General features: G+C 31.2%; 2 protein-coding genes and 1 long non-coding RNA gene across 4 annotated transcripts; 2 read left to right on the top strand and 1 right to left on the bottom strand.

Moving 5' to 3' along the window:
• Positions 1–245: 245 nt before the first annotated feature.
• Positions 246–842, top strand: LOC9317945 (defensin-like protein 54). The gene is made up of 2 exons (XM_002881833.2): positions 246–395; positions 615–842. Exons 1-2 carry the CDS (start codon positions 308–310, stop codon positions 764–766), a joined length of 240 nt encoding a protein of 79 aa, XP_002881879.1. The 5' UTR covers positions 246–307; the 3' UTR covers positions 767–842.
• A 417-nt stretch (positions 843–1,259) lies between these two features.
• Positions 1,260–2,574, top strand: LOC9316076. 2 transcript variants are annotated; one of them, XR_002332962.1, is made up of 3 exons: positions 1,303–1,347; positions 1,575–1,709; positions 2,224–2,574. It is a non-coding gene; the product is annotated as an uncharacterized LOC9316076 (long non-coding RNA). The 2 variants fall into 2 exon arrangements; XR_002332961.1 differs by having other exon boundaries at positions 1,260–1,709.
• A 338-nt stretch (positions 2,575–2,912) lies between these two features.
• Positions 2,913–6,022, bottom strand: LOC9317944. The gene is made up of 7 exons (XM_021029108.1): positions 5,951–6,022; positions 5,632–5,820; positions 4,675–4,848; positions 4,532–4,585; positions 3,509–3,655; positions 3,041–3,426; positions 2,913–2,928 (listed from the first exon to the last, which is right to left on the bottom strand). Exons 1-7 carry the CDS (start codon positions 6,020–6,022, stop codon positions 2,913–2,915), a joined length of 1,038 nt encoding a protein of 345 aa, XP_020884767.1.
• Between the last annotated feature and the right edge of the window lie 6,626 nt (positions 6,023–12,648).

Genomic DNA, 12,648 nt, shown 5'->3' with positions numbered 1-12,648 from the left:
TATTTCCTAGTGATCGTTTGCATTAAATTTGTTATATTCAATTATAGACTTTTAAATTTAAGATTTTTTCTATAGTTTGACAAAAAAAAAAGATTCTTTCTATTTAAAAAGACGATAAAAAGAAATGAAAATCTCCCTTTACCAAAACTAACAAATTTATATATGAAAGATCTAGTAAATGTAAAATAAAAACAGAGGAGAAAAAATAGAAAATTTCCAAGAAAAATAGTCCTATAAATATAACTCTTCACGAAAAGTCCTATGATAAAACTCTTCACGAAAACCTAAAAAATCATATATAGAACCTATGGGTATCACAAAAACCTCTGTAACTGTTTTTCTTGTAATAATGTTGACAATTTCGTTTTCTTATTGCAATGTTGTGGCCGAGTCAGGTATGTTGTTTCTTTGAGAAGTTGTTTATTTTTTTTTCAACTATCTTTGATCACTCTCAAATCAATAATTCAGAATATTTTTCTCAAAAATATAATGCATGTATGTGTGTATATATGTATATGTGTATGTTATTAACAACCTTTGAAAAATATAAAACTGTTATTTGGATATGTATCTACAGATTTATAATTTTAATGTGGAGTTGTATATATGTGCAGTGATCGAGCCAGAAAAATATGGTCCTTGCACGTTTATATGTGATAATAGACGGGATAATTTTGCATGCTTCAGTGACTGTCTGAGCGATATTTACCCGGATGGTGGTCATTGTGTTGGGAATCCTGCACGTTGTTGTTGTATCAGAAAATAATAATCGATTATTTCCATCAGTAATTGGTGAATTGAGCTTGAGTTATGCGTTTCTAGCTAATATATGATTCTAAAAGGCAACTTTTAAAATTGTTGTTTTTTAATTTCTTAATAATGAAATAAAACATAGAATTTTTGGTATTGGGTTATGATTTTTTGGAAGAGTTTAATAATTAAAAAATGAAAATCTCATGTTGTTCAAATCATGTTAAATGAACACAGAATTTACAGTAATGTAACTAAAATTTTGGTGATCCACTTATTTACATGCCGAGGAGAAACCAACAAGTAATAGGTAAACCAATTTAATTTTGAGGTAGTAACTTTTCTCCAACTTGATTTTGAGGTAAACCATTTTTTTTTTTTTTTCCGTCAAGGTAAACCAAGTTATCGAGTTTTATTTTAATTTTGAATGTGTATAGTCAAAAATAAAAAAATGACTAAAATACCCTTTTTAAAACTTGAAGAATTTTCGGAAGTAGCTGACATTCATTACTCCTCCTAAAAAAAAAAAAAAAAAAAACAGAGATTTTTAGGGTTCCTCCCATTCACCTTCTTCTTCCTCTCGCCGGATTGTTTCAGGTATATGTTGCAATTCCCGTCCCTCTCTCGATCTCGCTCTCGCTCTATTTCGAAACTAGTTGTTTAGACGTCTCGGGATTTTGATCGAATTTTGGTGCTTTATCAAATCATATGGTGATGGATCTTTCTCCAATCTGTTTATAATAAGGCGTGTCCACTAGTTCTTCAGATTCAATATCCTTGTATAAGCCTTGTCACTTCCCTGGTTTCATATTCTCTTTTTATAGGATTTGAAGGAAGCAATTGTGAAATGACTTGGATTTGTTCTTGGGTGGTAGTGGTTACTATGTTTGATGGATTCATAGTTAACTCTTAGATACAATGATGCAGGAAATAGCCATAGGACTCAACAGAGAACATTGGTAAGCCTTTGCATCAAAAACGTTGATGATATGATAGATCTTGATTAGGTATTTTCTTGAAAAAACTTTAGTTGATACTAAAGACACAAAAGGTATCATCTGTTAGAAAGTAATTGGTTTGGTCAATTTCTTGAAAAACTCTTGCATTCGAACGTGTTTAAATTAGTAAGCTTTGTGATGGTGAGTAATCCGTTGAATAATGAACTCTTGCTTTCATATAAACCATGAAGAAATAAGTCACTATTTAGTGGACCAGTCTTCTCAAACTTTGTAGAGTAGAGTAGCTAAGTGATAACCCATGTACCAGATGAGATTCGTATGCATATAATAGACCTTGAGAGACGACAGACTAAATGAGTCAAAGCATTATATTCCAATCCTTGTAGAGATGAATAACTTTCAGAGATTGTTGCTGTTTCTACTTCTCTGCAGAGCTTTGTTTTCTTTTTGGGTTCTTCTGACATTGGTATATAGACATTTGACGGTGATGAGACTCTTGTGTTTGATTATGCAGCGGTATTGAGGCTAAGCATCCTAACTCTTCTATCCGTAAGTGTGCTAGAGTTCAGCTTATCATGATTGTTGAGGAAAACGTAAGTCGCATGCAATGACTTTTGTATCCAATCATCCCATTGAGGAGTTAGGCTCCTGGCCCTCTTCAAGGAAAAGAAGGAAAAGCCAAGGTCTTAAACAACTCATACAAAGCTTCAAGCTCTTGAAATGGATTTCGATAGTTCAGTTAAAAGTCTTTGTTCTGTTCTACTTTAAAATTCAAGAACTTGTGTGCTACATTTTGTGAGTTTTTGAGCTTAGACATGATCGTTTAGTCTTATGATTTTTAATCAATTTACTCTTTCGAGCCTCATCTCCAGTTGTTGCTAATTTTACCGTTATCATAACCATCTCCACTCTTGGTTTTGCTGGTCATAATAAGTAATTAAGAATTAACAAGCTAGACCCAACTTTTGAGCCAGTGATTTCTTTATTTGCAGGTGAGAAATAATCGAATTTGGTACAGGAACTGTCTAAACTCTTAAAACTATAAGACAATTTTAAGAGTCTATAAAGAAGAGTTTTGGGATGAGAGGATCAAACAACAATAGCTTTTGTTTCAGATTTCCATTGATACAGCAACTCCATCAGCCTCTCATCATTTTTTATTTCTATTGAGATAACTTCCTAAAATTATACGGATCTTTATAATCAACCTTCCAAATTGCTATATAAGATTTTGAGTACAAAAATTATTACAAACAGAGTTTTTTTTTACACAGGTTTAAAAACAACCAAATAAAAATAAGAAAGGAAACTAAATGATAATGAAAAAACTAAAACTGAAATAAATAAAATACAAACTCAATCCTGGTCCCCCAAAAAAGAAATGAGTTCCCCACTCATCTGTATGCAACTTCTTAGTGCTATAGTAGGGGCCATCTGAATAATATCTTTTCACCTCGATCGGCTGTAAAGTATTGGTGTCGTCTACCATCTCCAGGTTTCGGACATAGCTCGCGTTTCCGAAACCTTCTTCAGGGAAGCGTCCGGAGCCCATTTGAGTCTTTGTGTGACGCCCGAAGCTGTGAGAATCAATGATTTCACCGCCCCAATCGAGTTTCGTGCCATGATCAGCTAAACTGCTAAAAATTTCCCTAGGCCAGTATCCTACCAATACATTGTCCGGCCCTAAACTCAGCCACCAGTTTCCACTTTTGCTATCCTAGAATTTTATTTATTTTCAAGACTGATAATATAATATACACATATATTAATTAAAATAAAATAGTAAAGAGAAACCAAACCTTCCAGACGAGAATAGTGATCTCAAACTGGCTACCCCCGAAGCTTGATACAGGAGAAATCGAGCCTCCTAGGACAATCTCGCTGCTGGTTTGTATAAAACCAGGTTTCCGAAGGTTATAGCCTCCGGTTGTACGGTATGCGTCACTCTGGAAAATATCAATATTATTCCTCTTAGAATGCAAAAAATTAATCCAAAATCTGTTATTGTAGATTATTTTAAAAGAAGTACAAAAACATATTGGATATATTATTTCATTTTTTATAATAAAAGAGGATTTACATAAATCAATAAATTCCTCTATTTCCTATATTTAGTCTATATAAAGAACTTGTTATATGTCTTTTATTTCAAAAAAAAAATTGTTTTAATAATTAGTTTTAACTATTGATATTTTTGGCTAAAATATTTCAACTAAGTACGTACTGCATTTTTCTTATAAGAAAAAATGTGTGTACATATGATATCATATTATCTACAAAAAGATGTTTTGAGAGAAACAAAATCCTTAAAAATTAACCAATAATATTTAATTATGTTTTTTTTAAAAAAATTACCCTACATACTGACTAAAATTATTTTGAATTCTAGATTCTAATTATCTAAAATAAATTTTGAATTCTAGGGTTGATTTTGAATCTTATTTTTCTAATTCAAACATAGTTGGAAAATAAACTGAAATGATACATAGAGATATGAGAGGTTTTTACGAACTATAGTCTGTATTATTCCTGTTATACAAAAGAAAAGAAAAAACGAAGACTAGTGATATAAATGTATAGTCGATTCTACCGTCAACTAGAAAACCTAGTCAATTTAAATATCTATGTATAGTCAATTTAAATATTTGTGTTTTTTTTTTTGGTGTGATGTATATCTTATTTGTGTTAATAGTCTTGTTTTGTTGATCTAATTTTAATTATAGCAATTCTCATATTTAACGTATAAACTAATAAATTATTGGCTTAGCAATTTATGTTTGAAAATGTAAAACAAAGTATAAAAATATAAAAATAAAATGTACCGTCCAATAAACGAATAGTCTTGGCTTGTTGTCCTTGTATACAATTGGGTCTACCTAAATAATTGAATAATAAGATTTAAATTAAATTAAAATAAGAAATAAAAATACATAATAATAAATTATTTCTAAGTTTATAGACGCACCTGCCATCCAACTTCTATTGAGTTGAGATCATTTGTATCAAAGTCTCCGGAAGTTATCCAAATTTGAGAAATGCTCATCTCTATTTTTTTATCTTCAACGACCGGTTCCCATATGTTGATGACAGCTTTGGTTCCATATACTTTTGGTATGCCACGAGCTAGTGCAACTGCATGCTATCATTTAAAATCCAAATTTACTGTAGTTAATAAGGTTTAGCTTCTAAAACACTTTTATGTTTGTTTTTTTTTTTTGGTAACATGAAACACTTTTATGTTTACAATGATGTTTGGGCATTAAACAATTTTTTAATCAATCTGACTAAGAAATAGGAATATCGATCCTTTTAAATTTTAAAAAGCAAAAGGAAAAAATTTATTTCACTTTTTGTATAGAATGAATTAATAAATTCGGCATAACTTAAAAATTGCAACTATCTCCTATTTATAAAATATAAAAAAAAAAATTATTATGTTGCAAACAGTACAATATTTTAAACAGAAAAATAAATTTATCAAAATTCAGACAAAAAAAAACAAAAAGAGGTAAAATCAACGTCTAACTTCTCTTCTTCTTTTTGTTTGTCAACAAATCAATCACTTACTTTACATGTTTACCAAATCGTAAGTGGATAATAATAATAATAAATAGATTTATCTCCAAATAAATTCTAAAAATCAATATAAATAATTTCAGGCCCAGCCCAATTAAATTGAAAGAAGTACCTAGGCCTTAGGCCCAGAGACAATTGTTTAAAAACGTTTCATTTGATATGTTCCCATTTTGAATTTTGCTTTTGAATGAAATAAGATCGCGGAAAGTAAGTTAACTATAAAAATATTTTAATGAACATATGAAGAAATCTGTCGACTAAAATATTAATATTTTGTTAATTGACACAATATTTAAACCGTACGTATTATATACAGTAATAAATATAAGCTTAGCAGTTTATGTACCTCATGTTTGGGGATAACACTAGTATTGTTGTTGCCTCTTTCGGGTTTTGCTCGATGAGACAAAGCGGTCATGTTTTGTATCGGCACTTTATCTTGGGGACACTTGGCGGTACTGACGTGTGCCTCTGATGTTGGCCATTCACTTTTCTTATTAGTTCCAATCACTCTAGGAATCTCTGTTGGTGCTTCCTGTGTTTTTTTAAATGAGTATTAGTTTTATTTTTAAATGTATCATTAACAATAAAATTAAAGATAAAATGATTATCAACATAAATCATAAATAATCGATAAATAAAATTTAAAAAGTAAAGAAACAAACCTGTATCTTGTGATACATTAAAAGAGGGTGGTCGAAAGCTGGTTGGTTCTCTTTGGAGATGCATATGACCATATCTCCATCGGAAGCCTGTTAAAATAGATTTCAAACATACAAAACATATTAGTAAAATTATCTCACACGAAGATGAAACAAAAAAGAAAAACGATTTATATATATATATATATATATACACATGTATGGATATATCAATGTGTTGTTTATGGTGTAGACCATACCGTGATTTCCGTGTAAAATAAAAATAGTAAAATATTTCACGTAGCTATTTTCATTTCTTGGGTCATTGCAGCAATGACGGTAAAAACAATTTAGCTTAATAGTTAAATATATGTTTATAACACATTGAAATGGTCTTTTTTAAAAATGTGTTTTTCACGAGTTCAGTAATGTGTATCAATTTCTTAATATTACTGTATTAATGTGTCTTTTATGGATATATTAATGTGTCTTTTGTCAATTTCTTAATTTTTGTTCACTCGAAGATTCAGAAGAAGAAAAAAGGAGATGTATATCAGTATATGTATGGATATAATAATTTTGGTTCTGTTATTTGGCTATATATAAAATCTGTTAATAAAAAAAACTCAATTTAGTTATGGTTCGATTTGGGTAACGATCTTAAAGGAATTTTGGTTTAATTTTGTGAAATTCGGTTTGGTAACTGATTGAGGTTTTAGCAGAGAGAGGATTGTTAATGTCTTGGGTTTTATTATAATTCCATCTAGTAATATGTTTTTTTCCCTGATATTAAATAATAATTTTTGAAAACTTAAACCCTAAATTAGCCTTAATTTATTTAATCAATCGTGAAAGAGAACCTGAGTGTGAGTGGTGACGGAATGTGCCAAGGTGATGAGCTCAAGAAGTAGGAAGAGGCGAAGACCTGTGTTGGACTGGTTGGACCAGTTTGTTGAGTTGTGACGCTGCTGATTTGGTTTGTTGGATGAGCGATTGCGGTTGTTGGTGTTGTTGGTGTAGTTCGCAGAGATCGGGAGAGTAGAGGCCGTGTTGACAAGAGCCTGTAACTTCAGCTCCTGATTGATGAGCTTTTCATACACCTCAGTGATGGACGGCGGCGAGTCACGGCCTTCAATCTGAGCAGAGACTTGCTTGTAATCTTCAGGGAGGCCGTTGAGGATGTATTCAATTTGATCTTCATGTTCGATGGGTTTACCAAGCAAAGCAAGCTGATCGAATCGAATAGTGAATCCTTGGACATACTCCTCAATGGATTTGGAGCCTTTGGTCCAAAGTTTCACTTGTTGGCGTATTTGTTGGATGTGAGTGCGACTCGGGTTAGCGTAGGTGTCGGAGAGAGTGCTCCAGACATCATGAGTTGTGACCGCCTTTGACAGGAGCGGCTGGACAGACATGGAAATGGCACCAAGGAGCGAGCTATAGATCAACTTGTCTTGACGTTTCCACAGTTTGTACGCCGGGTTGGGGGAGGGAGCACCGTTGGTGGTGAGAGTGGGTGTTGGTGCAGCAGTGGATCCATCGAGATAGCCAGCGAGATCGTATCCATCGAAGAGAGAGTGGACCTGGCGGCTCCACATCAAGAAGGTGGAAGCAGTGAGCTTTGGAACGTTCGTCATATTGACGTTGATAAGGGCGGTAGAACCAGAGACAATGACTTGTTCATCACTGGAAGAAGACATGATATTGTGAGAGAGAGGTGACGGCTGAAAGAAAGGTTCCTTATTAGGGCGTAAAGATTCCTTATTTTCAACTAAATGATTACAATCCTTTTAGGGCAAAATAGTCGTGGCCTCGTGGGTGGGTTCAATAGGTTCAAGTAGAGATGATTGATATTTTGTTCTTAGCTAGGAAAACTATGTAACGTCTATTTACAAAAGGAATGAAAAGAATTAAATCTACTGTGAAAATCAACAAATCATCTTCTTGGTTTTAGTTATAATTCCCTGTTATGAGTTTCATGTTTTTTTCCTGAGTTGACGAAATAAGAAACCATGCGTAGATAAGACATGAAACAGTGCGGGGTCACTTAAAGGAAAAAATAAAGAAGAGATGGTTTTCGAGAACAATGACATTCCAATTTATCGTAAATATACACAAACTAAAAATAGAAACATACATTATCAGACGTCAAAAAAAAGAATACATTATCTTAATAAGTTTTGGAGTATTCGAAAATAGAAACATACTCTCTCTTCATGACTAATTATTTTCTGGCCATTAATGGAGCTTTTAAAGGTTAATAGATCAAACATTCCACTTTTTAGTTAATCAATTCAACTCCATCTAATGACTAATTGTTGTCCATCACTCGATCCCATGGTATAAGTTACGTTTGATCTATTAAACATTTTTACGTGTGGACATCATCGCTATCAAATATCATATTTAAGAAATCTTGGGAAATGTTTTCCGTAGATATTTTTCTGATGGGATATAAATTAGATTTCAATAAAATCATATCAATTAGTATTTAGAAAACACAGGAATCTAATGAAGTGCTATTTTCAACTATTTTATTTTTCTAGAACACGCATCTGCAGCTGTATCCTCAAATCCTAGAAACTATGCGAGCAATATACAAATATCACATTGATAACAATGATATATATATATATATATACGTACGTCTTATAGTATTTATTAAAACACATCATCATCGATTCATCAAAATCCAATGATGTTTTTTTTTTTCAAACGTATATCGGTGAAAAGCTTGGAGAAGCCTATCTAATATTGAGAGTATAAACTATAAAAGAGCAGATTTCATATCGATCTATCTGTACTTCTTGATTTCTAGCTTCATGATATGCTTCAATATATTCCTTTTACAAAAATATATAACTGTTGTTCTCTATTGGAATAAATCATGGTTTTGGATACCCTTTATAAACTTTACTCTTTAGTTCTCTGTGTTTTGAACCTCTCTTTATCACACTATTTCTTTTTTCACTTTGTTTTTTTATTTTGAAAATATCTTTTTTTAAATGGAATATTGTTATATATCTTCCGTTTCTTCTCTACTAATATAATTGGTTTTGTTACATTTTTGTGAACCTACAACCAAATTAATGTTACAAACAAAATTTTCCTTTTGTGACAAAGTTTATCATCTTATTTGATCAGCGATATGAATCAAAATTTCTAGAGAAACTAAGGAAACACCCAAATTTATTCTACACTCTATAACCTAAACTAGAATTGTCAATTCCTATTGAGAAATAAATAAAGACATAGATTAAACAATGCAAAAGGCGAAAATTTGAAAAGCTAAACCCTTTATTCAAAAAAATAAAATAGTTTTTTTTTTGAAAAGCTATGTTGGAGTATCATCAAGTAAAAAGACAGGTTGGAATATCTCAATATCTTATTCGTAAGTAATGTACACGTGGCATTTACTATAAATAGCTACAGGTGTGCTTACGTAATAACGGATCTGATTGGTCGCCTTATAGAAGATTAATCACGTAAGATAAATTATAAGATGAAAAGGATCACTTTTATTATTATAACCATAAATAAATGAATTTAGTTAAAAATTAATCACCTCATTAGAGCTGGTTTGAATTTGGATTAGCTCGGTTTATCACATTTGACAACAAGTCTTTTGAAAGTATAACTCGTGTCAGATGTAACATGGCGATAGATATTCGCAGAGAGAAGAAGACCTTCGGACACCAACATCACTGCCGTGTTGTAAAATGGCAAGGCCCCATTGGGTCTGCTGTGCTAATTAAGTGAGAATTTGTCGTAGCACGAGTGCACGATTAATTTCTCTATCTTTTCCAGTTTTGAATCTAGGATTCCCTACAATTAGGTGGTTACACTCCTTTTAGGCCAATGTTAACATAGTTCTGGGCATGGGTTTTGTAGAAACAATTATTAAAAAAAAATCATAGGATAAATATTTCATATTGTCTATTTACAAAAGAAACGTAATCTACTATGAAAACTAACGTTTTATCTTCTTAGTTTTCATTATACTTCCATGGTATGAGTTAAACATGCTAAATACTTTTTTACATGCTAAATACTTTTTGATCTACAACATAAACTAAGTATGTAAGAAAAATGAAGAATTAAAATTCACTGCATAAAGCTCAATTTGTCCAACTCAACTTATAATTTCATTCACAGTAGAAACTAAAGATAATTGTAAGTCCTCTAAGAATTAAAAAAACAAAAAAAAAAATCCTCTAAGCCTTTATCAAATATATGTTACAGTGTTGGTTTGTATACTCTTTTATATAAAAAAAAACTACAAAAAATCTTGGGAAAAAATGTAGAGATCGCAAAAAAAAAAAAAAAAGGAGAAAAGATTAGGTCCACTAGATTAATGCGAATATCATTTTGCCAAATACATAAAACAACAAAAAGAAGAAGACAAAACATGTATGTCTATTGAAAAAGAATATGATGATAGTATCAAGCAAACAAAGTCTTACATTGATTGGATCCAAGAACAAAAAAAAAAAAAAAAAAAAAAATTCCTCTAAGCCTTTATCAAATATATGTTACAGTGTTGGTTTGTATACTCTTTTATATAAAAAAAAAAAATACAAAAAATCTTGGGAAAAAATGTAGAGATCGCAAAAAAAAAAAGGAGAAAAGATTAGGTCCCCTAGATTGAAAAAGACTAAAAAGTGAAAGAAGCAAAGATGTGGTTTCTTCTTAACATGCACCTAATTAATGCGAATATCATTTTGCCAAATACATAAAACAACAAAAAGAAGAAGACAAAACATGTATGTCTATTGAAAAAGAGTAAAAGCAACGGTTGGAATTATCATCTACCTAAATAATACTATAAACGTATATAAAATTTGTACTTTTCATCGTTTTTCAACTAAATTTTGTATGATTTGTGCATACGTAATGACGTACGTCTGAATGATGTTCTTTGTTGAATCGCGTCAAGTAGTGTTTAGTTATTAGCTAATCAAAAGAGCACCTTTTTATATTTAGTTAAATAATTATAATACTCGTCTGAGCTGGTTTGACTTTGGATTTTTAACCACAGAGGACGCAAAAGAAGAAGACTAGCTAATGATCTGGTTTAGCACATTTGACAACAAGTCTCTCTTGTACCGCAGCTCAGTTAAATCTCTAACCAAAATTTGGAGGATCACTTTAGTTTAAGGAAAAAATAAGGAATGTTTTTCGAGGACTGTGATATTCCACCTTATCATATTTATACAAAGGCTATAAATAGAAACATTTGGAATATTCGAAAACAGAAACATACTTTTCTCTCTCTCTCCAATTATATTCCGGTCACTTAGTGGAATTTAAATTCTTTTAAATTCTATGGGAACCGTTTTTTTTTTTCCCTTAATTTTGACTAAACTTTACTATCACTTCTGCTTCCTTATTTAAGTGTCATTTCAAAAAAATTAACATCATGGCAAAAAAAAGAAGAAGTTTAAAACATAGTTGATCTTATTAATACATTACATAAGTGATCTCTCAACTAAAAAATTTAGGGATCAAACTAAACACCCAAATTTAGTCTAAACTAAATGTGTCAATTAAAATGAAAGACGTAAACTTGATCACTAAATAACGTAAATTAGATTTCCTCATATTTTCAAGACTACAAAAATTGTTTAATAATCATTTAAAAATATATAAAAAAAAACCTTGGGAAAAATGTAGAGACAAAAAAAGGAGAAAAGATTAGACCCAAAAGATTGAAAAATACTAAAAAGTGAAAGAAACAAAGATATGTTTTCTTCTTAAGATGCACCTAATGCAAAAACAAACAACGTACGGTTGGAATAATTATCATCTTCGTAAACAAGTATACAACTTGGGTAAGGACTTAGTTCCAACTCCCTTCTTGGCTTCCAACTTGTTCTTGTTTCTCCTCTCTATATGATTGTGCCGTTCATGAATCATGGTGTCATGGTGATTGGTGGCCTTCTCCACCATTCCCCTCTCTTATCTTTCTCATTTTAGCACATGTGGTAGCTTTCCCCTCTAACTTATATATATTGGTTTAATGTAATATATATAGTTGTGTGGTTTATCTAGGCTCCTTTTGTAAAACTTTTATATTTATTCAAAGAAAACCTTTAACGAAAAAGAAAAGAGATAACAAGTATACCGGACCTCTCTATGTATTTTTCTTATATATGATTGTGCTTACGTAACAACGTCTGATTGTTCTTTTTTTTGTTTAATCACGTGAGATTAAATATAAGATTCGCTCAATCGTCAAGTAATGTTTAGTTATTAGCTAATCAAAAGATGATCTGGTTTGACTTTGGATTTTTAACCACAAGAAGCCAAGCTAATGATTAGCTGGTTTATCACATTTGACAAGTCTCTCACGCGTCAGAGGTGACGTGGCTTTAATATTCGGATACCAAAACCCCTGCGTATATTAAAAATGGCCATGGCCCATTGGGCTAATTAAGTGAGAATTTGTTTTTCTTCTTAATCAATCTGCCCCTAATATTCGTATTATATTACAGTCATGCCAACAATCAAAATCTAGATTTAATATTAATACCAAAAGCTAGATTAATATTAACCGCAATTTAAAAGAAAACATAGTTATCTTTAATTATATTGAAGGCTATTTGATATAAAATATTTGTGAAAAAAAACAAAATGAATCATAGTATTTAATCCCAAACTTGACAGATAACCCAGAAAGACAGAAACTCTAAGTAGAAACTTAATAAACAAATAAGCTAAAA

This window comes from Arabidopsis lyrata, assembly GCF_000004255.2.
Source record: "Arabidopsis lyrata subsp. lyrata unplaced genomic scaffold ARALYscaffold_4, whole genome shotgun sequence".
Taxonomy (NCBI): Eukaryota; Viridiplantae; Streptophyta; class Magnoliopsida; order Brassicales; family Brassicaceae; genus Arabidopsis; species Arabidopsis lyrata.
This window is presented reverse-complemented; position numbering and strand designations above follow the sequence as displayed.

Coding starts and splice junctions, on each gene's coding strand:
- LOC9317945 (XM_002881833.2), top strand. CDS start 308: ATGGGTATCACAAAAACCTCTGTAACTGTTTTTCTTGTAATAATGTTG. Junction 396..614: donor CAATGTTGTGGCCGAGTCAG/GTATGTTGTTTC, acceptor ATATATGTGCAG/TGATCGAGCCAGAAAAATAT.
- LOC9317944 (XM_021029108.1), bottom strand. CDS start 6,022: ATGGTCATATGCATCTCCAAAGAGAACCAACCAGCTTTCGACCACCCT. Junction 3,656..4,531: donor GACTATTCGTTTATTGGACG/GTACATTTTATT, acceptor GATATTTTCCAG/AGTGACGCATACCGTACAAC. Junction 3,427..3,508: donor TCACTATTCTCGTCTGGAAG/GTTTGGTTTCTC, acceptor ATAAAATTCTAG/GATAGCAAAAGTGGAAACTG.